We start from the raw sequence: 23856 nt of genomic DNA, 5'->3' as shown, positions 1-23856 counted from the left end.
TGCCGCAGCGGCCACTCATCAAAACTCATTCCTCACTAGTTTTTCAGTTGTGTTCACTCTGCCAGCTTGTCTCTACACCAGTGTTTGTGTTTTCCTAAAATTAACATTAATTTTGGGGTATTACAAGTAATACAAGCATGATGACTGCTCTGATGACTGCTTCCCTCTATGCAGGGTGTTGTTGGTGAGGATTGAATATTCGTGATGATTTAATTTGATCGCAATCATCATCATCACCAGAGGAAGATATCTTGTTTGGTAGCTGTTTCCTTACATTCACTTCCTGCCAACCAGCCGATACTTCCCAGTCGATGTGTGAACATGTTCCGACTAGAAAGGCTCAGTCACATATTGACACATGTGTATTTTGCTTTATTTTACAAAATATTAACATTGAACTTGAATATAGTGGGAACTTCACCCTTTGGTGGGCCTCCTCCATCCACCCCTCCCTCCTGTTTGGCTCCCTACATACTCAGGTGGTGCCAGGCAGCATTAAATTATGTTTTTTTAAATGTACACAGCCTAAGCAAATAAACAACTAAAAATTTTTTTTGTATGTGAAAAAAATGTACAGGTAACATAGCAATACAGTGGTTATCTAGTACAGAAAACCCCGCATTTGGCGAATCTCAGCTTGGCGAAATTCATTTTTGGCAGTAGGGTGGCCATGGACCACCAAATGCATGCTTGGCGATTTGAATTCAAACTTGGCGGTCCCCTGGCAGCGGCACGGCGAACCATGTGGCTCCCCATGACGTCAGACCTCTCTCTAAACCTATCAGAACACAGTGTGAGTCTCCTTCAGCCATTTTGTTTGTGCTACCCTCTGTTCTGCTAGAGTGGGAATGAATTCTGGCGATTTACCGTCAACATGACCTCTACCAGCGCAACAGGTGGTACCAACTGGGGTAAGGACAATGGTGGTGGTGGCAAGGACGAAAGTGGGTAAGGGAAATGGGTGGAAAAATGGGAGTTACAGCCTTTATATCATGTCTTATTAGCTTTATTTATTCTTATTGGTCTGTTTTGTGCATGTGTTCTAATATGTGAAGGCAAAAGATTTTATTTCAGCTCGAAAGATGGTATTTTTAGGGTCAAAAGAAGGACTTTGGCAATGACCAAAGACTGACTGAGGCATTTTCTAGGCAATTTATATGGTATAAAGAACTCGTGCTTGGCAAAATTCGCATTTGGTGGTAGTTTTGCCAGACTAATTAATTCGCTAAGTGCGGGGCCTTACTGTACTACAAAACACAATTTCACATCAATCAGAAAAATATCTTACTATCTTAAAGGATATTTACAGTAGCAGGGACACCGGGCCGTCATGAAAGAGGTGAATTGCCATGTATGTTTAAAAACATATACATTTTCTTCACTGACATAAATTTTTTTATTTGATACCTGTTTTCTTTAAAGCTTTGACTACATATATTGTACACAAAAAAATCAATATACTGAATTTGATGCTGCCCAGCACCACTCGAGTATGAGATGAGTCAAGGAAGAGGGAGGGGTGAGTGATGAAGGTCTACCCTAGGGAAGAATTCCCACTACACACAACTTCAAATGTTATTTTCTCAAAAAAATATAAAGCAAAACAACGTGTGTGTGTATCGAGTATTTTCGACTTAGAATTACTTGAACTATTAAATCTCAAAGTAGGTATGTACCCTAACTCCCAGGACAACCCTCTTAGTCATTCCACTTGCCATTCTTTCCATGTGGCCAAAACACCCTAGAGAACACATCAGGAACTGTAATGCACATCTTCATTACTTTCACCATCCATTCTTACATCACACAAATTTCTCAGGCAATTCATTTCATTAGTTATTAGTATATACAATATATTAATGTCACATTAACCTAGAGGCTGAACTCAGCGTAGGTTCACCAAGAATCTACCTACTTATGTTGCTGTCACCAAAGAGGCATCACTTGCAGTTGCCAGCCACGCAGCTGAGTCAAGGTCATGCTGTTGAACATGTTACAAGTAATGATGCAAATTTACACACAGCTCTCATCTAACAAATTATAAGCAATGAACGTATGTAACATAAAAATGTGTGTGTGTGTGTGTGTGTGTGTGTGTGTGTGTGTGTGTGTGTGTGTGTGTGTGTGTGTGTGTGTGTGTGTGTGTGTGTGTGTGTGTGTGTGTGTGTGTGTGTGTAAAAATAATAATAATAATAATAATATACGGTTTATAAATTTGGCAGTGCAACAAAAAGTTTACACTGAAAATGTACAGGGAGGTGGAGACATTAAAACAATGAAAAACAATGTGTGTGTGTGTGTGTGTGTGTGTGTGTGTTTACTCAGTTGTAATTAACAAGTTGTATTGCACAGGGTTTGAGTGGGGCTCATAGTGTCCTGTCTCCATGTCTTCACTTATCTAATTTTTCTTTAAAGCTACGCACATTGTGCCGTAACAACATCATTCAATGCATACCATTTTTCCACCAATCTATGTGGAAAACTATTTTCCAATATACTTCACACAGTGCCTCTTCCTGATCTTTGCATGACCTCTTGTCCTTCCAGCTTCTTCTGTTGCCAGCACCAGGTCTTCCTTGTCTATCTTTTCAATGCCATTAACTATTTTATACAATGTTATTGGGTCTCTTCTTTCTCTTCTATCTTGTAAGGTAAGCAGTCCATTTCCTTCAGCCTTTCTTCATATGTTAGGTCCTTTAGTTCTGGCACCATCTTTGTAGCTATCCTCTGGATCTGTTCTAATCTTCTTATATTTTTTTTAAGCTCGGCAACCACATCACTGCTGCATATTCCAACCTTGAACGTATCATACTCGTAATAACTTTTTTCATCATATCTTTGTCCAAATACTGAAATGCCATCCTAATATTAGTCAACATTTTATATGTTGATCCAAATATCTTACTTATGTGTTTTTCAGGGCTCAGAGTTTCTTGTATAACCACTCCCAGATCCTTTTCCTCTTTAGTCTTCATTATCTGTTCCTCTCCCATCAAATAGTTCCATACCAGTCTTCTCTTACTCTTTCCTAATTCCATTATGTGATATTTCTTGGCATTGAATTCTCTAACTTTCACTTCTTACTCCATTCATAAATTTTGTCTATATCTTCCTACAGCAGCAAACAGTCTTCTTGGGTCTTGATTACTCTTAGTAATTTTGCATCATCAGCAAACAAATTAATATAACTGATCACTTAATTCTGTATGTCGTTTACATATGCCTGGAACATAATATGGGCTAACACTGACCCTTGTGGCACTCTTCTTGTTACTTTACTCCAGGATGAGTATGTATCTCTGATCACAGTTCTCATCTCTCTGTCCTTCAAGTAATCCCTTATCCAATCTAACATTAGTCCTCTCAGTCCTCCTATGTTCTCTAACTTCCAAAGTGGCCTGCTGAGAGGGACTTTATCAAAAGCCATCTTTATGTCTAGGTACACAGTGTCCACCCATCCATCTCGGCTCTCCAGTCCTTCTATTACTTTTGAGTAGAAAAAATTTGTAAATTTGACACATGATCTTCCTGTCCTGAAACCAAATTGTCTGTTTGATATAACTGAATTTTTCTTCCAGATATTTAACCCATTTTTTTTTTATAACAATTTCACATATCTTCCCCACAACACTTGTAAGTGACATCAGTCTTTAATTTAATGGCTCAGTTGACTTTCCTCCTTTGACTATTGGGATTATGTTAGCTCTCTTCCATTCCAGTGGTACTATCCCTTCCTTTATAAGCTTGTAACCATTTCCCAAATTGGTAATATCAATTGATCTTTACACTCCTTTAGTGCCCAGCCTGACACACCATCTGGCCCCATCGCTTTTCTGACATCCAAATTTTCTAGTAGTCTTCCAATTTCTTGTTTGTGCTCTATGATTTTCTGCAAGCCTTGACAATGCAATGTCCTATTTGGTTCTGTAAACTCCTGTTCTTCAGTGAAAGCAATTTTAAAACTCTCATTCATTATTTCACTCATTTGCTTTGCTGTTTGGTATGTCTTCCCTCCTTTAACTACTTTTTTTATTGCTTCCTTATCTTACCATTTATATACAGTGGTGACACAATATTCAAACTTAATTTATTCCAAATGGGCATTCGAGTATTAAAAAGTTTGACTATTGATACCTATAAATCAGGTCATTTGTTTAGTTTAGAAAAAAGCAGCAGTTTAATTTTGCAGTCGCCGCTAGCACTAACGCATAGAAGCAGGGTTAGCCTGTCTCTCATAGGCTTGTCCTGGCAAACACTTCTCTTCCTTTGTTAGCTATATAGATCATGTTTGGTAGTTTTTTTTTTTCCAAAGCAGGCCAGTTTCATCACAATTAAAGATCTGTTGTGGGCTTAAGCGCTCCTTATCCACAAATTTCTTAAATTCAGGCACAAATTACTTAGCAGTAACTCTGTCAGCACTTACGGCCTCGCCGTGCCTCACAACACAATGAATCGATGTCCCCGGTGTGTGTGTGTGTGTGTGTGTGTGTGTGTGTGTGTGTGTGTGTGTGTGTGTGTGTGTGTGTGTGTGTGTGTGTGTGTGTGTGTGTGTGTGTGTGTGTGTATTTACCTAGTTGTAGTTTTACAGGGCCTGGGCTTTACACTCATGTGGCCCCGTCTCCATATCTACACTTACCCAATTTTTCTTTAAACCTATGCACACACTTTCCTGACACCACTTTCTCACTCAAACTGTTCCAAGTCTCAACATATCTTTGCGGGAAACTATATTTTTTAACATCTCTCAGACGTCTTCCCTTCCTCAGTTTCTTACTATGCGATCTTGTGCTTCTAATGTCATACTATTCTCTCAGGATTAGTTTCTCGTTATCCACTTGATCCATCCCGTTAATCAATTTATAAACTTGTATCAGATCTCCTCTCTCCCTTCTTTGTTCCAGGGTTGGTAGATCCATAGCCTTTAGTCTCTCCTCATATGTCATCCCTTCAAATTCTGGAACCATTCTTGTAGCCATTTTTTGTAGTCTCTCCAATTTCCTTATGTGTTTCTTTTTATGTGGGGTCCACACGACTCCTGCATATTCCAATCTAAGTCTTATTTTAGTACTTATCAATTTCTTCATCATTTCTTTGTCCATATAGTGAAATGCTAATCCAATATTCCTTAGCAAATTATATGTCTCTCTGAAAATTCTATCAATATGGTTTACCGGTTGATTGTTTTCTTCCATCGTCACTCCCAAGTCCTTTTCCTTTTTTAGTTTTTCTAGTTCTACTCCATCTCCCATCTTATAGATTCCCACTAGTCATCTTTCACTTTTTCCCATTTTCATGACATGGCTTTTGTCCATATTGAATTCCATCTCCCATGTTTTACTCCATTTCCAGATCTTGTTTAAGTCTTCCTGCAGTATTTCACAATCCTCTTTTTGTTTTATGACTCTGCACAGTTTCACATCATCCACAAACAAATTTATGTAGCTGTTCACTCCCTCTGGCATGTCGTTTATATATATATATATATATAAGAAAAAGTATTGGCGTCAATACTGACTCCTGTGACACTCCGCTGTCTACTGCTCTCCACTTGGACTTCATATCTTTAACTACCGTCCTTATTTCTCTCCCCCTCAAGTAATTTTCCATCCATCTCAGTGTGCTTCTTTTTAAGCCACCCTTCTCCTCTAACTTCCATAGTAATCTTTCATGTGGCACTTTATCAAACACCTTTTTTAAATATAAATAAATACAGTCAATCCATCTCTCTCTCTCTTATCAACTATTCTAGAGTAAAAACTCAATAAATTTGTTACACACGACCGACCTTTTCTAAAACCAAATTGGCTATTTGATAATAATTTGTTGTCTTCAAGAAACTCAATCCATTGTTTCTTTATTACTCTTTCACAGATCTTGCATATTACACTAAATAGTGATACCGGTCTGTAACTTAAAGGTTCTTCCTTCCTTCCACTCTTATATATGGGAACCACATCAGCTCTTTTCCATTCTACTGGTACTGTTCCATTTTCTATTGAGCATTTTATGATGATGTATATAGACTTGCTAGTTCTTCTCTACATTCTTTTAATATTTTGCCTGAGACTTCATCCAGTCCTATTGCCTTCTCCTCATCTAATTCTGTCATCAACTCTTTTATTTCAAGCTTGGTTACTTTAATCTCTTTCATATGGACAGTCTCTCTATTACCCTGTGGTCTTTCAAATTTGGATTCCTTAGTAAAGACCTCCTGAAATTTACTATTTAACAGTTCTGCTATACTTTATGGGTCTTTCACCACCCCGTTCTCTCCTTTTAACCTTTCTATTGTTTCTTTTTGCCTTATTTTTCCATTTATGAATCTGTAGAATAATTTCAGTTGTTCCTTACATTTTTCGACAATGTCCTTTTCATAGTATCTTTCTTCTTCCTTTCTCACCTTAGCATATTCATTTCTTGTTGTTTTGAAATTTTCCTTATTTTCTGGATTTCTGTTTCTTCTCCACCTTTTCCATGCTCCATCTCTTTTCTCCTTTGCCCTAGCACACCTTTCATTAAACCAATCTTTCTTTCCTTCTTCTTTAGGTCTATATTTTGAGACATATTCCCTGACTCCTGTCTTGTGTAATTCACTGTTTGATCTGCTGCAGTCTCTGACAAGACAGCCAGACGTTACCCTACGGAACGAGCTCAGAGCTCATTATTTCCGATCTTCGGATAGGCCTGAGACCAGGCATGAGTGTATTTACCTAGTTGTAGTTTTACAGGGCCTGGGCTTTATGCTCGTGTGGCCCCGTCTCCATATCTACACTTATCCAATCTTACTTTAAAAGTGTGCACACTCTTTGCAGACACTACTTCTTCATCTAAACTGTTTTAATATCTCTCAGACATCTTCCCTTTCTCAGCTTTTTACTATGCGATCTTGTGCTTCGGATGTCATATTCTTCTCTCAAGATCAGTTTCTCATTATCCACTTGGTCCATTCCGTTGATCAATTTATAGACTTGTATCAGGTCTCCTCTCTCCCTTCTTTGTTCCAAGATTGGTAGATCCATAGCCTTTAGTCTCTCCTCATATGTCATCCCTTCAAGTTCTGGGACCATTCTTGTAGCCATTTTTTGTAGCCTCTCCAATTTTCTTATGTGTTTCTTTTTATGAGGGGTCCACACTACTCCTGCATATTCCAATCTAGGTCTTATTATAGTATTTATCAATTTCTTCATCATTTCTTTGTCCATGTAGTGAAATGCTACTCCAATATTCCTCAGCAAATTATATGTTTCTCTAAAATTCTATCAATATGGCTTACTGGTTGATTGTTTTCTTCCATCGTCACTCCTAAGTCCTTTTCCTTTTTGACTTTCTCCAGTTCTACACCATCTCCCATCTTATAGATTCCCACAGGTCGTCTTTCACTCTTTCCCATTTCCATGACATGGCTTTTGTTCACATTGAATTCCATTTTCCATTTCTTACTCCATTCCCAGATCTTATTTAGGTCTTCTTGCAGTATTTCACAATCCTCCTTTTGCTTTATAACTCTGCACAGTTTCATATCATCCATAAACAAATTTATGTAGCTGTTCACTCCTTCTGGCATGTCGTTAATATAAATGAGGAAAAGTATTGGTGCCAATACTGACCCCTGTGGCACTCCGCTTTCTACTGCTCTCCACTTGGACTTCATATCTTTAACTACCGTCCTTATTTCTCTCCCCCTCAAATAATTTTCTATCCATCTCAATGTGCTTCCTTTTAAGCCACCCTTCTCCTCTAACTTCCACAGTAATCTTGCATGTGGCACTTTGTCAAACGCCTTTTTAAATCCAAATAGATGCAGTCAACCCATCCTCTCTCTCTTGTACTCTATCAACTATTCTAGAATAGAAACTCAATAAATTAGTTACACAAGACCGTCCTTTTCTAAAACCAAATTGGCTATTTGATATTAATTTGTTGTCTTCAAGGAACTCGATCCATTGTTTCTTTATTATTCTTTCACACATCTTGCATATTACACTAGTTAGTGATACCGGTCTGTAATTTAAAGGTTCTTCTTTCCTTCCACTCTTATATATGGGAACCACCTCAGCTCTTTTCCATTCTACTGGCACTGTTCCATTTTCTATTGAGCATTTTATGATGTTGTATATAGGACTTGCTAGTTCTTCCCTACATTCTTTCAGTATTCTGCCTGAGACTTCATCCGGTCCCATTGCCTTCTCTTCATCCAGTTCCTTCATTAACTCTTTTATTTCAAGCTTGGTTACTTTAATCTCTTTCATATAGATTGTCTCTCTATTACCCTGTGGCCTCTCAAATTTGGATTCTTTAGTAAAGACCTCCTGGAATTTTTTATTTAATAGTTCTGCCATACTTTTTGGGTCTTCCACCATCCCGTTCTCTCCTTTTAACCTTTCTATTGTTTCTTTTTGCCTAATTTTTCCATTTATGAATCTATAGAACAATTTTGGTTGCTCCTTACATTTTTCGACAATATCTTTTCAAGTTCTTTTCCTCTTCCTTCCTCACCTTAACATATTCATTTCTCGCTGCCTTGAAGTTTTCCTTGTTTGTTGGATTCTATTTCTCCTCCACCTTTTCCATGCTCCATCTCTTTTCTCCTTTGCCCTAGCACACCTTGCATTAAACCAATCTTTCTTTCCTTCTTCTTTTGGTCTATATTTTGGGACATATTCCTGACTCCTGTTTTGTATATTTCCAAAAATAAGTTATATTTGTCTGCATTGTCTCTGAGTTTTCCATCTCCTCCCAGTCTACGTTTTAAAATAGTTCTTGAGATTCTCAATATCAGCCTTTCTGTAATTTAATCGGTCTCCTTTGTATGAATCGTCTCTATCTTCCTTTCCTTCTTCTATATCTATTTCTAATATTGCATGGTCACTCTTTCCCAATGGGCACTTATATCTTATATATCATTCATTTGTATACCCCTTGTAAAAACTAGGTCCAATCTGCTCGTCGTTTCCTCTGAATCTTGTGCATTCCTTTACTCTCTGGTCCATCATATTGTCTATCATTAGGTTTAAGAATCTTTCTCCCAGGCTTCTTCCCCATACCACTTTCATAATTTTCCCAGTCCACTTCTTTACAGTTGAAATCTCCTACTAATATCACTTTTCTCCTTTCTTTAACGATTCTCATTAGACTCCTTATTGTGTCATCTATCATGTCTTTATATTCTTGATTGGTCCATGAATTTGTTTTGGTGGCACATATGTTACAATGATTGTTATCTCTTTTTATTAATATGCATCTTAATATACAATACTTCTGCTTTTCCTTCCCACATTCCACTTGATTGATCACTATCTCTTCCTTAACATTATCATGACTCCTCCTCCTCCTTTACCACTCTGTCTCTTCTCCATACATTATACCTATTATCCAAGACTATTTTGATTTCCTCATTTAGTTTTGTTTCAGCCAGGCATACAATATCTGGATTTTCTTTCCTTATGTAATCTCTTAATTCTAATTTACTTGATAAAACCCGTCTATGTTAGTATACATCATTTTAGTCTTTTGCCTTTATCATTTTAGTTAAACTTGTTCCACTTTTTCTCTTCCTTCTCGTTTATATACCATTTCCTTATCCTGTCTCCTAGAATTCTCCAAAAATGCCTTCTTCTCCTCTTCTGACCTTTCATTATTCTTTTCTTACTACTGCTGCCAGTTCATTGTATCTCTTCCTTTCTTCCTCATTTCTATTTTTCTTTATATAGATATCCTTGCAGCCTTCTGTTTCTCTAAGTTTTGTTGTTCTATATAATATTTCTTTTGTTGCTGCTTGTGATTTTAGTAATATTTTAATTGGTCTCGTTTTCCTTCTTGATATGGTCCCATTCTGTTTATTTCTTCTACTTCCTCTTCCAAGTTCTGCCTATCTTCGTCATTAGATTCTTCAGTAGGTCTTTGACTGATTTCATTTCTTCTTTTCTCTTTTGGTCTATATTTTATATTTTTCTTTTATTCCAAACACATTACACTCTTCTTTTTTTCTGCAATTTCTCTAACTAGATTTTCTTTTGTCTTGAGGACTCCTATCATTTTGTTTGTCATATTTTCTTCTTTTTTTAAGTTGTTCTTGAATCACCTCCTGAAAATCCTTATCTTTCTTATCTTGACTCTCCATGCTTGTACTTCTTTTTAATCACGTTCTGTACTCTTTCCTCTTCCTTGTTTACTAGATCTTTCAGCTTCTCCTTTTCTTTCTCGGCTTTACCAGTCCTTCTTCCATCTGCTTTTGTAGTTAGCTACTTCCTTTTTAGTTCTTTTGCTCTTAGCCTAGCTTCATTTTCTTCCACTTTTCTTATCCTTTCTCTCAGTCTTATAAACTCCATTTCCTGTTCTTTATTCTCTTTCATTTCCATCTTCTCCTTTATCAGTTTATCTAGTTTACATTCAATATTGAACACTCTCTTGTAGTGAAGTTTCTGTCAACCCTTGAATCTGTTCTCCCTCACCCACATAGTCATCATCAGCCTTTCTATTCTCATGTCTGCATTTATGGAATATCTTTTCACTCATTATTCTTAATTAATTTCATAGTGAGTCCACACTACCTGCCCAGGCCACTGTAAATACTATACAACATGTAGTGAAGATCAGCTGATCTGAACTCATCTCTCTGTGTGTCTCTGTGTGTGTGTGTGTGTGTGTGTGTGTGTGTGTGTATTTACCTATTTGTGTATTACAGGGCCCGAGCTAAGCTCTCTGTGTCCTGTCTCCTTGTCCATTCCTGTCATATCTCTCTTTCATCTGATTGACACACACACATCAACGACATAACTGCTCAGTTTATTCCACTTATCAATGCTACGATGCGGGAAACTGTATTTTCTCACGTCATTTAGACAGATGTCCTTTATTAGCTTTTTTCCATGTCCTCGGAGATGATTACTTGTGGTCACCTTTATCAACTCTCTATCCAGTATGTCAATCTTGTTCACCAATTTATACATAGTTATCATGTCTCCTCTTGTTCTTCTCTCTTCTAATGTGGTCAGCCCCAGCTTCCTCAGTCTTTCCTCATAGTCTAACTCCTGAGTCCTGGTACCATCCTTGTTGCCAGCCTTTGTACCCTTTCTACCTTCTTCACATTTTTCTTCATATGCGGTGACCAGACACATGCTGCATATTCTAGCTGGGGTCTTATTAAGGTACATAATATCTTCTTCATCATTCCTTCATTTAGGTAGTGGAATGCAAGGCCAATATTTTGAAGCATGTTGTATGTTTCCCAAAAAATCTTGTTAATGTGTTTCTCCGGTGACTGTTTTGCACGGTTACTCCTAAGTCATTCTCCTCATTGGTCTCTTTAATTTTCTCATCACCCAGTCTGTAATCCCAGTTTGGTCTGTATCTACTTCTTCCCATTTTCATAACATGGGTCTTGTCTATATTAAATTCCATCTGCCACTCTTTACTCCACTCATATATTTTATCAAGATCTTCCTGTAACTTGTTACAATCTTCCACATTCTTTACTCTCCTCATAATTTTAGTATCGTCTGCAAACATGTTCATATAACTGTCAATTCCTACTGGCATATCATTAACATAAATCAAAAACATGATGGGACCCAGCACTGACCCTTGTGGAACTCCACTGGTTACCTTCTTCCACTCGGACTTCCTTCCTCTCACCACTGTTCTCATTTCTCTTCCCATTAAGTAATTTTCCATCCATTTTGCTAGTTTATCATTTACTCCTCCAGTCATCTTTAGTTTCCACATCAGTCTATTGTGTGGTACTTTATCAAAGGCCTTTCTCAAGTCCAGGTAGATAGCATCCACCCATCCCTCTCTATGTTGTAATATGTCAGTCACTCTTGAATAAAAACATAATAAATTGGATACACACGATCTTCCTTTTCTGAAACCAAACTGCCTTTCACTCAGAATGTTTTCACTTTCTAGATACTCACTCCACTTAGCTTTAATTACTTCTTCACATATCTTGCACAATATACTAGTCAACGATACTGGTCTATAATTTAGCGGTTCCATTCTACTACCATTCTTATATATAGGCACAATGTCAGCTCTTTTCCACTCTTTCGGGACTAATCCTGTTCATATGGAGGTATCCACAATATCAAATATGGGGTTCAACAATTGATCCTTACATTCTTTTAGCAACCTCCCAGATATGTCATCAGGCTCCATTGATTTATTAATATCCAGATTGCTTATAATTTTCCTTACATCTTCCTTAGTAACCATGATGTCCTGCATTTGCTTCATTTCCGTAGGCCTTCCTCCCATAAAATGCTCTTCCTTTGTAAACTCTTTGCAAAAGTTGTCGTTCAAAATTTCAGCTATCTCTCCAGCATCTTCATATACTTCTTCCCTATATTTTACCTTTTCTATTGCCTCCCTTTTATTTAGTTTTCCATTTATGAATTTGTAAAACATTTTTGGGTCACTATCACAGTTTTCCACCACCCTCTGTTCATATTCCTTCTGTGCTGTTCTCCTTACTTCAACATATCTATTCCTTGCTGTTTTGTAGCCTTCCTTGATAATACATCACTGTTTTTCTTAAGTTTCTTCCATGCCTTTTCTTTGTTCTTTTTTGCTTCTTCACAATTTCTATTAAACCACTGTTTATTATTTAAAGTCCCCTTTCTGTAATATGGCACAAACTTTTTCACAGCAGAGTTATACAAATCCATAAATTTATCGTACTTCAATTGCATATCTCTTTCTTGGTATACCACGGACCAGTCAATTTCATTAAAGAACTCCCTTATATGGTTATAATTTGCTCTAGTATAATTCAATTTTTCCTCCCTGCGTTCCATAATCTTATTCGTGCTTAATTCTGTATCCAGCTCAAAGCTTGGGACATCATGATCGCTTTTCCCCAAGGGACTTTCATGTTCAATTTCCTCTTTTAGAGAGATTCCCCTGGTGTGTGTGTGTGTGTGTGTATTTACCTATTTGTGTATTACAGGGCCCGAGCTAAGCTCTCTGTGTCATCTCCTTGTCTACTCCTGTAATATCTCTTTCATCTGATTGACACACACTCTCAACACATCACTGCTCAGTTTATTCCACTTATCAATACTACGATGCGGGAAACTGTACTTTCTCATGTCATTTAGAGAGATGTCTTTTATTAGTTTTTTTCCATGTCCTCGGAGATGATTACTTTGGTCACCTTTATCAATTCTCTGTCCAACATGTCAATCTTGTTCACCAATTTATACATAGTTATCATGTCACCCCTTATTCTTCTCTCTTCTAATGTGGTCAGCCCCAGCTCCCTCAGTCTTTCCTTATAGTCTAACTCCTTGAATCCTGGTACCATCCTTGTTGCCAGCCTCTGTACCCTTTCCACCTTCTTCACATTTTTCTTAATGTGTGGTGACCATACGCAAGCTGCATATTCTAACTTCTTATTAGTGCATAGTATCTTCTTCATCATTCCTTCTTCTAGGTAGTGGAATTGCAAGACCAATATTTTGAAGCATGTTATATGTTTTCCAAAACATATAACATATCTTGTTTATGTGTTTCTCCAGTGACAGAGTGTTTTGCACTGTTACTCCTAAGTCTTTCTCCTCCTCGGTCTCTTCAATTTTCTAATCTCCCAGCCTGTAATCCTTGTTTGGTCTGTATCTACTTCTTCCCATTTTCATAGCATGGCTCTTGTTTATATTAAATTCCATCTGTCACTCTTTACTCCACTCATATATTTTATCAAGATCTTCCTGTAACTTGTTACAATCTTCCACATTCTTTACTCTCCTCATAATTTTAGTATCGTCACAACATATTCATGTAACTGTCTATTCCTACTGGCATATCATTAACATAAATCATGATGGGAAGCACTGACCCTTGTGGAACTCCACTGGTTACCTTTTTTCCACTCTGACTTCTTTTCACCACTGTTGTTTCTCTTCCTGTGTGTGTGTGTGTGTGTGTGTGTGTGTGTGTGTGTGTGTGTGTGTATTTACCTAGTTTTACCTAGTTGTAGTTTTACAGGGCCTGGGCTTTATGCTCGTGTGGCCCGTCTCCATATCTACACTTATCCAATCTTACTTTAAAAGTGTGCACACTCGTTGCAGACACTACTTCTTCATCTAAACTGTTCCACGTCTCAATACATCTCTGGAAACTATATTTTTAATATCTCTCAGACATCTTCCCTTTCTCAGCTTTTTACTATGCGATCTTGTGCTTGGTGTCATATTCTTCTCTCAGGATCAGTTTCTCATTATCCACTTGGTCCATTCCGTTGATCAATTTATAGACTTGTATCAGGTCTCCTCTCTCCTTCTTTGTTCCAAGGTTGGTAGATCCATAGCCTTTAGTCTCTCCTCATATGTCATCCCTTCAAGTTCTGGGACCATTCTTGTAGCCATTTTTGTAGCCTCTCCAATTTTCTTATGTGTTTCTTTTTATGAGGGGTCCACACTACTCCTGCATATTCCAATCTGGGTCTTATTATAGTATTTATCAATTTCTTCATCATTTCTTTGTCCATGTAGTGAAATGCTACTCCAATATTCCTTAGCAAATTATATGTTTCTCTAAAAATTCTATCAATATGGCTTACTGGTTGATTGTTTTCTTCCATCGTCACTCCTAAGTCCTTTTCCTTTTGACTTTCTCCAGTTCTACTCCATCTCCCATCTTATAGATTCCCACAGGTCGTCTTTCACTCTTTCCCATTTCCATGACATGGCTTTTGTTCACATTGAATTCCATTTCCCACTTCTTACTCCATTCCCAGATCTTATTTAGGTCTTCTTGCAGTATTTCACAATCCTCCTTTTGCTTTATAACTCTGCACAGTTTCGTATCATCCAAACAAATTTATGTAGCTGTTCACTCCTTCTGGCATGTCGTTAATATAAATGAGGAAAAGTACTGGTGCCAATACTGACCCCTGTGGCACTCCGCTTTCTACTGCTCTCCACTTGGACTTCATATCTTTAACTACCGTCCTTATTTCTCTCTCTCTCAAATAATTTTCTATCCATCTCAATGTGCTTCCTTTTAAGCCACCCTTCTCCTCTAACTTCCACAGTAATCTTGCGTGTGGCACTTTGTCAAACGCCTTTTTTAAATCCAAATAGATGCAGTCAACCCATCCCTCTCTCTCTTGTACTCTATCAACTATTCTAGAATAGAAACTCAATAAATTAGTTGCACAAGACCGTTCTTTTTTATAAAACCAAATTGGCTATTTGATATTAATTTGTTGTCTTCAAGGAACTCGATCCATTGTTTCTTTATTATTCTTTCGCACATCTTACATATTACACTAGTTAGTGTGTGTGTGTGTGTGTGTGTGTGTGTGTGTGCAAGTATAAACAAGATCAATAAGTTACGTCTTAATTTTTTACCATAGAAGCAATGGAGCTGTGCTGTTAAAATGATACAGAAAAACATCAGGTGATATATAATGTGAAAGAGATACATGATGCATGGGATATGAACTCACAAAAGTGTAAATGCCTTTTTTTCACAAATGCTTATCAAACAATTACAATGCTGGGTGATGACATAATGATGGTTAGTCTACTCAATCCAATGACACCAGATAATTCACCAAGATGACCACACAGCTTTTTTTTTTTTTTTTTTTTCACTAAAGAATAATAAGTTCATGAAGAGTGCAGCAACGCAGCACCTGCAATTGGTTACCATGAGTGGAAATAGGGATGTATGTTTCATACAGGGATTGTCATGTGTAGGCCTGATGGCTTCTCACAGCTTCCTTATTTCTGTTTTTATAGGTGTGTGGAATGTCTATTTGTGAAACAATCTGTGAAAGTCAGAAATATTGAAAACTAATATATCTAGCAATTTCTAGGTAATAGAAAAATAATGGAAAATAAAAAGTGGAAGGCAATTTAAGAAAAAAAAATTTGAAGTCCTGTTGAAGAAGTCAATGTACAAAATGTACACACATAAAAGACTACAATAATACCTGTAGTTTTAGGATAACCTTAGCCATGAGGCGTGCTGTGTCAGGAGGCACCCTGGGCGCCACTCTCTTGAGACGCTGGCACTCCAAACGATGAATCTTCCATGCTGCTGCCTGACACTCCCTCCCACAGTAGTGCTCCAGACGGCATCCTGAGCACCGCCGCAGGCCCTTGCCACTTTTCCTGCAGAGATAGGTATGTTGTAGAACAGAAGCAGGCAAATGCATCAAATACAGACAAGATAAAATTACATGAACAGGCAATACTCATATAAAAATGCTGTTGCTCTCACCAACAATCATATATAGCTACCCTTTACACAACACAACCATCATTACTATTACAACATGTGAGGCAATTAGAATCATACTGTACTAATCACTATAGTACTGTATTTCCAAACATCTCTTTATTTGGTATTCAGGTCAGAGGTACAGAATGCATGTTGCAGTAAAGTCAAAATTCCCATTAAGTAACATATCTTTAATTTCTCCATCACACAGCCTTGACTTAAACTCAGAGATTGGGAATATAAAATACTAAGCGTCACTTTAAAGGGACATGGTGCAGTGAACTCACAGCTGAGAGCTGGGCATGTACGGTTCATAGTACCATAGGGCACTTCTAGGACAACGGAGGTACAGGAGGAATGGTCTCCTGAACAATTAGTGTCCAAAATCCTGTCACTAGCCATATTTTTATTTTCAATATCATTCTCATTATCTCCAGTCAAATTAAGCATCAGTCAGCAATATTGAAATAATTCAGATAATGTGATAGCAGAGACATTACACAACATTTTGAAAAGAAAATACAGTGGAATACCTCTTAGAGCTCCTGAGATATGAAAATTTAAATATTCTAAAACTATGAAGGCAATTTTCTTGTTTAAAATAAAAAAAACAGCTTGGTACAGTATGTTTTTTGGTACCTCAGCTGTTATAAAGTTCAGGCTAGCTGCATAATTTGTACTACCATACTCCTGTACTGCTGTTACTTCTACTACACACTTGGCCATACAGAAGTCACAGTAGAGAGACTTGAGGAGCCGCTGACCAAATACACGAAGGCTGTGACGTAAGCAGCACATCCCACGTTTCACTGGTTTTAGAGTCTCAGCCTGAGTGGGAAGGCAGAGGCAAATCAAGTTAGATAACCTGTGTCATCTCAACTCATACATGTCTTCTTATTAGAGCTAGAAGGGGCAAAGATAGCTCATTGGCACCTGAGGGGAATTAACAAGATAAAAAGCAACAAAACTGTCACACTGAAAAATAATGGGCAAACCTACAAAGGACACTTTTAAATGCTTAGTTGGAGCAGTGGCAACATATGAGAAGTCAGAGGTTAAACAGACCCATTGTACAGACCAAGTGAAAGAAGAAGCTGGCTTCATGAACAAATCCAAAAGTTATGTTTTGGAGGTTTAGCCTAACCCTTCTCAGGGTTTCAGCTCTCCATAAACCTTATTTTCTATAAGTCCTCAAAACTCCAAAGGGAAAACTTGGGAATGCTGCATTTGTGATGGATATGTCATTGATGACAAGGTAGTGAATATTTGGCTAATCACAGTAGAGAGACTTGAGGGAGCCGCTGACCAAATACACGAAAGGCTGTGACGTAAGCAGCACATCCCCACGTTTCACTGGTTTTAGAGTCTCAGCCTGAGTGGGAAGGCAGAGGCAAATCAAGTTAGATAACCTGTGTCATCTCAACTCTCATACATGTCTTCTTATTAGAGCTAGAAGGGGCAAAGATAGCTCATTGGCACCTGAGGGGAATTAACAAGATAAAAAGCAACAAAACTGTCACACTGAAAAATAATGGGCAAACCTACAAAGGACACTTTTAAATGCTTAGTTGGAGCAGTGGCAACATATGAGAAGTCAGAGGTTAAACAGACCCATTGTACAGACCAAGTGAAAGAAGAAGCTGGCTTCATGAACAAATCCAAAAGTTATGTTTTGGAGGTTTAGCCTAACCCTTCTCAGGGTTTCAGCTCTCCATAAACCTTATTTTCTATAAGTCCTCAAAACTCCAAAGGGAAAACTTGGGAATGCTGCATTTGTGATGGATATGTCATTGATGACAAGGTAGTGAATATTTGGCTAATCACAAGAAAATAGATACTATGACTATTAACTCACACTAAACTGGTTCATCATGAAAACATCATGCATCAACTACACATATGCACACAGAGGTCTACCAATACCACTTGGCACATGCCTATTTTATACTGAATTAAATACAACTACCTGTGCAAAATTCTTGATCAAATAAACTTATACTTCTTGCTTTTCACTCAAAGACAGGATTGTTATCTGAACACACTAACCTAAAGGAAGGTTTGTTCCCTTAACTCCAGAACTAATCTAACCTTATCTAGATTTCTGCATAGCCCATTTCCTTCTTTGGGCTAGGGGTTCGGAAGTGAATTACTAATGAAATACCACGGTATTTCAGTAGTAATTCACTATCACTCAGTGCCACGGAGTCGAGGTTATCTTCATGGCATGAGTACCTGTACTCTGCACTTTTGGATGTCTTCTAAATGTATTGTTATTTTTAGAGTAGGGAATATTAGTCGTGGTGTAATGAGGAATGGAAATAGGGAATACATGTGTACAGTGGAACCATGCGTGCTTTGGGGTCCAAGGGGTCTCCAAGCACACAGGTTCGAATCCTGTCCACGGTCCGAGTGTAGGTTGGGCTTCCTCACTCGGGGCAACAGTTTCCTAGCGGGTGGGCTTTCAGATAGGAGGTACCCCAAAAAGTATCCCCTTTAGCCCATAAATTCCTGTGAAAAGCCCACATGGTATAAAAAAAATAAATAAATAAATAAAATAAAAAAAGAGTAATGACGTCGTGAAGGGCATAAACACGAGCGCAGGCATGGTTTCAGCCTCTATTGCTAGCTTGGACCCACACGGAGGTGAGTTGGTCTCTCCTGCCCATACGCCTCATGGTATTGATTACATGTGGAACAGTTACACCATGTAGCTAAAATGTATCTGTCCTTACTAATGCAGGTAGACCAGCCAGTCTGTCTTGACTCCCCTTGTTTGTGCGTGGTCGTCTGGAGATGCCCAGGAGAGAGAGAGAGAGAGAGAGAGAGAGAGAGAGAGAGAGAGAGAGAGAGAGAGAGAGAGAGAGAGAGAGAATGCCAGGAGGAGGCACCGCGCAGGTTGCCAATTGAGAGCATAAGGTTCCCCTAGCCCCCATGTAGGCCATATGATAGGGTAGTGGTAGAAGTGCTCAAGTGAAGACTGGTACTCATTGTTTACCTGTTTTTTTTTTTTTGTTGTTGTAAGGGCATTGCCAGCAATAGAGAGAGAAAGTATTTTTGTTACTTTTCATCATTACAGAGCAGCAGATATATCTTTTACACGAATATACAACAAAAGGTGTGAATAAAACAAGAAGTCATGACATCAACAACAGCAGGGTTGTGTTCCTTTTTTTATAAACTTGACTAATATTGTTGGCACTGTCCCCGAGAAACCATCCCGCACGCTCACCGGTTAACTAAACCGTGCAGTGGCAGTGTTCTATTTTCAGCAATTCACAGGGTATTTCTGGGGTGTGAGGAGGGGATGACAGTCACCATTATTATTAATGTTGGATGATATGTGGATTATCATAGCCCCTTCTTCCAAGATAATACATACAAGATAGAATCAAGGGTGCAAAGTATCGAATGATATATGTACTTATATTAACTTTTGGAAACTTGTCAAAGCAATATGGCACTGTCCCCAAGAAACCATCCCGCGCGCTCGCCTCGATTCCTGGCTCCCCCTTCACAGCTCCTCCACCCAGCTGATTTGACTTCACATTAAATGAGAAATATATGACATATGATTTTGTTTTTGCACAGGGGTACCTTGAGACATGTCATGTATTTTAAGGGTTACGCAAGGGTAAAAAGGTTGACCAATAGCGTGGCTTCATATATGTGACGTCAAATCAGCTGGGTGGAGGGGCTGCGAAGTGGGAGCCGGGAATCGAGGCGAGCGCGCGGGATGGTTTCTTGGGGACAGTGCCATATTGCTTTGACAAGTTTCCAAAAGTTAATATAAGTACATATATCATTTGATACTTTGCACCCTTGATTCTATCTTGTATGTATTATCTTGGAAGAAGGGGCTATGATAATCCACATATCATCCAACATTAATAATGGTGACTGTCATCCCCTCCTCACACCCCAGAAATACCCTGTGAATTGCTGAAAATAGAACACTGCCACTGCACGGTTTAGTTAACCAGTGCCAAAACAAACTGCTGTACGTCAATGTGCAGCATTTAACCATGACATCTGCAGGTAACTGCTGCCAAGAACTTGTCGGAGTAACTAAACAAGTAACACATTATAACAGGTCTCAGTGAATCACATACAATAAAGGATAGTAAAGTTAACTGTCCGAATAATGCAATAATATACGTTTAAACACTACGACAACTGAAGGTGTCTGGTGCCAACAATCAGACCGACTGCGCATTTCCTTCCTAACACTTGTAACACAACACTATGTAACACAATTATGTCATACCCTACATGACACTGGAGTTAAGAAATAAACAAATCACACAACACGCAAGATAATGCTAACACACCTTAGTACAATAACTGTTATGGCAAGAATCTGGCAAACTACGATTTCCCTTTATAATTCATAACATATTTTAAAAATTCACTAAAACAAAACAACATATAAACCACAGAAAATGCAGGTTAATAATGCTAACTCTCTCCTAAAGGATACAAAATAACTAACAACCATTACCTTCATCTTGCCAAAGGCTTTGCCAGCGATCGTTTCTCTCATGATGTTTCTTTACACCTTTCTCGTCTATTTCACTAGGTAAATCGTGCCTCAATTCACCTCCTTTGCCGCCGTGTTTCCCAGCGTTGCCCTGTAAGTATTCACGCCAGTGTCTAATACAGTAATGTAAATTTTCGTCTCCGCGACGGTGGCGCCAAGGAGCCTCTACCGGCGAGAAGGAAACTTTATTACCCGCACCATTTGAGTTATTTTTTCTTGAATTTTTCATGCCTGCTTGCTTCACTATTTAAAATTTGTTTGAAAATTATGATTCCATACTTTGTTATAGTTTGATACAACTGAGTTAATACTTATCACTGGTAACCCCTTTAAAAAACATCTAAAAATAACTGGAATTATATTCAACTGTCTATGCTCTGTCAAGCAATAAACAATATATATATATATATATATATATATATATATATATATATATATATATATATATATATATATATATATATATATATATATATATATATATATATATATATATATATATATATATATATATATATATATATATATATATATATATATATATATATATATATATATATATATATATATATATATATATATATATATATATATATATATATAACGCCGTCCTCACGTCATCACAGCCTCCACAACCGCGACAGGAACACACTTACCTTAGCGGCAGCCCAGGAAAGCACAGGACGGGACGGCAATAGACACAGGGATACTTCTCGGCGAAGATTCGGGGCTAGCAAGGGGAGCGAGACACAAGTACTCACCAGATTCAGGTAGATTTACTCAGAGGCAGGGTACATGAAACACTTGACACAACTTCTTCAGTTTACTAGAGGTAGTGGTGCCAACCGGGTAGTGTTACAAACGCTATCTTCACTAGTCTGCGTCGCCACAACATTGCCCTCCCCACAAAAATAGTCGTCCCGACTAATCATCAACACTTTCACACATGTAGTCTGTCCACCACTGAGGTATTTTCCTCATTCTGAGGGGGCAAGATACACACAGTTCACTCGCAGCCTCATTCCCTGGGTCCTCACGTGTGCCGACAACACACTCTGCAACATTGTCTATTCCACCGTCACCCTCCACCTCGCTGTCGCTTCCCACCTCACTTTCTGGCGATGAGGGTGGTCCCTGCTGGCCCCACGTGAAGTGTCCTTCCTCCACAATAACCCACAGGAGGTAGACGTGGACAATGGGTGGCCGCCTACTTGTGCCATCGCCTAGCTTGTAGGTGAAGGGCCTTCCCAGTAGCTCTGCAGCTTCGGAGCGAGGTCTCGTTTCTTGCGGGGATTATACAGCCAAATTCGGTCCCCCACCGCATACTGGGTGTCCCTGGCATGCAATTGGTACCAGCGGGTCATGGCTTGCCGCACAAGGCGAAGATCAATTGCTTGACTCCTGTCGCCGTATGGCCTCCATCCGCTGTTGCAACGCCGCTACAAACTCAGGTGCTGTTTGTGGTAGCTCCTCCCCAGGTGGTCGTCCAGTGGCCAGGTCCGGAGGCAGCCTCATCTTTCGACCAAACATCATGCGGGCGGGAGTGTAACCTGTGGCTTCCTGCTATGTAGACTGGTATGCCATCAGGGTAAACGGTAACCACAGGTCCCAATCTTGCTGGTCAGAGCTGCAGTACTTGGCCAGTTCTTCCACCAGCATCCTGTTAAAGCGCTCCACCATGCCGTTGCTCTAGGGGTGGAGCGGGGTGGTGTGTGTGTGGTGGATTCCCAGCAGCTCACAGCACTGTTGGAACACCCTCGACTGGAACTCCCGGCCCTGGTCCGAGTGCAGCTCTCCTTGAATGCCAAACCTGGTGAAAAACTCTCTTACCAGTACTCCAACTACAGTTTCTGCCTCGTGGTCTGGAATCCCATACGCCTCTGACCACTTGGAGAAGTAGTCCAATGCCACCCCTGGGTACCCGTCCAGCACCCCTCCTTGGTGGCCCTTAGGGGTGTGTGGGCGAGGATTAGGAGAGCTGCCTCTAAGCGTGGTGATGACTCAGTACACTGGGCTGACCGCGAGCTGGCCGCGGAATTAGGGCTGTCTCACACAAGAACGACCTCAGCTGGTACGACAGCTTTGGGGGAGGCTATCCGACCCCGTACCCTGGGTCTGGAGCGAGAGGGGCCCATACCTGGTGGGGTCATCTCTGGGGCCTCACCGGAGGGCGTCCCTTCGCCAAGTCATAGCAGCCACTAGTCATGGGGGCTCCCCTAAAAGTTCCTCCAAACGTAAGAGAAGGAGCTCTTCTTCAGTGGACAGGCGTTGTAGGACTCCTCAGAGCCCTAGACGTCACCGAAGGAAATGGAATGCCAGGGGTAGGTCTAGGATTAAGAGGCCACGCCACACAAGGTCGGTCTCTTGGTCTTCATTGGCTTACTCTCTTTCTTCGCCTTCAGCGTCTCCCTCTCTCTCTCCCCCTAGGTGTAGACACCATCGCTCCCGGTGCTCCAGCCCCTCTAGGAGAGAACACGTCTCGAGCAGTGGGGAGAGACCTGACCTTAAGTCTCAAATCAGAGCGTAAGTTAAGGATGCGCTGCTAGTGCTACTTTCTGAGTTTAAGGAATCCTTGGCTGCTCAGGTTTCCCCTCAGGCTTCATCTGCACTTCCTCCCTCTGTACCCCTCCAAGGTAATGCCTCTCCGGCTGCAGAGCCCTCGACTCCATCGCAGTTAGAGCCGGAGCCGAGGCCAGGCTCAAGTGGGGAACCCTTGAAAGGGAATGCCCTCTCCTCCCGCAGTGCCTCACCTCTACCTCCCCTTCAGGACCCAGGATGCCCTCCCCGCTCACGTCATCCATGGAGCACATCCCCGTGCAGGAAAAGGAGGGAGACGCTGACCTGGTGCCCTATCACTGGACAGTACTGCCACCGTCCTGGTGTCACCAGTTTGAACAGGGTAAGATCGTGGCTTTCTCTCCTGACCTGTCATTCCCGTCAGGGTGGAGGAGAAGGGACGACGTGCAAATCAAGTTTGCCATGAGTGATGAGAGAGTCACTATCTTCAAATATCGCTTCAAGCCTTGGTCAGCGTCAGAACCGACCCCGTCAGCCACGAAAATCTCCACCACAGCGACCTTCGACGTGCTAAG

The 23856-nt window shown here is 39.7% G+C and overlaps 1 protein-coding gene across 3 annotated transcripts in view; it reads right to left on the bottom strand.

Moving 5' to 3' along the window:
- The window catches only part of LOC123508373 (N-lysine methyltransferase SMYD2-like), a 50803-nt gene extending 29888 nt beyond the window's left edge, over positions 1-20915 (bottom strand). The window contains exons 1-4 of one of the 3 annotated variants that reach the window (XM_045262051.1): positions 20726-20915; positions 17517-17599; positions 16946-16975; positions 15938-16118 (exon numbers count right to left, since the gene is read on the bottom strand). In XM_045262051.1, coding sequence (XP_045117986.1) covers positions 15938-16118; positions 16946-16975; positions 17517-17599; positions 20726-20767 — 336 coding nt within the window. In that variant the 5' untranslated portion in view covers positions 20768-20915. Of the gene's footprint in view, positions 1-15937; positions 16119-16945; positions 16976-17516; positions 17600-18959; positions 19176-20725 lie in introns of those variants that run through there. The other 2 variants (XM_045262050.1, XM_045262052.1) reach the window with 2 other exon arrangements.
- Between the last annotated feature and the right edge of the window lie 2941 nt (positions 20916-23856).

The sequence above is a fragment of the Portunus trituberculatus genome, chromosome 24 (assembly GCF_017591435.1).
Source record: "Portunus trituberculatus isolate SZX2019 chromosome 24, ASM1759143v1, whole genome shotgun sequence".
Classification (NCBI taxonomy): Eukaryota; Metazoa; Arthropoda; class Malacostraca; order Decapoda; family Portunidae; genus Portunus; species Portunus trituberculatus.
Note: the sequence above shows the minus strand (reverse complement) of the source record. Positions and strands in the feature narration are given on the sequence as shown.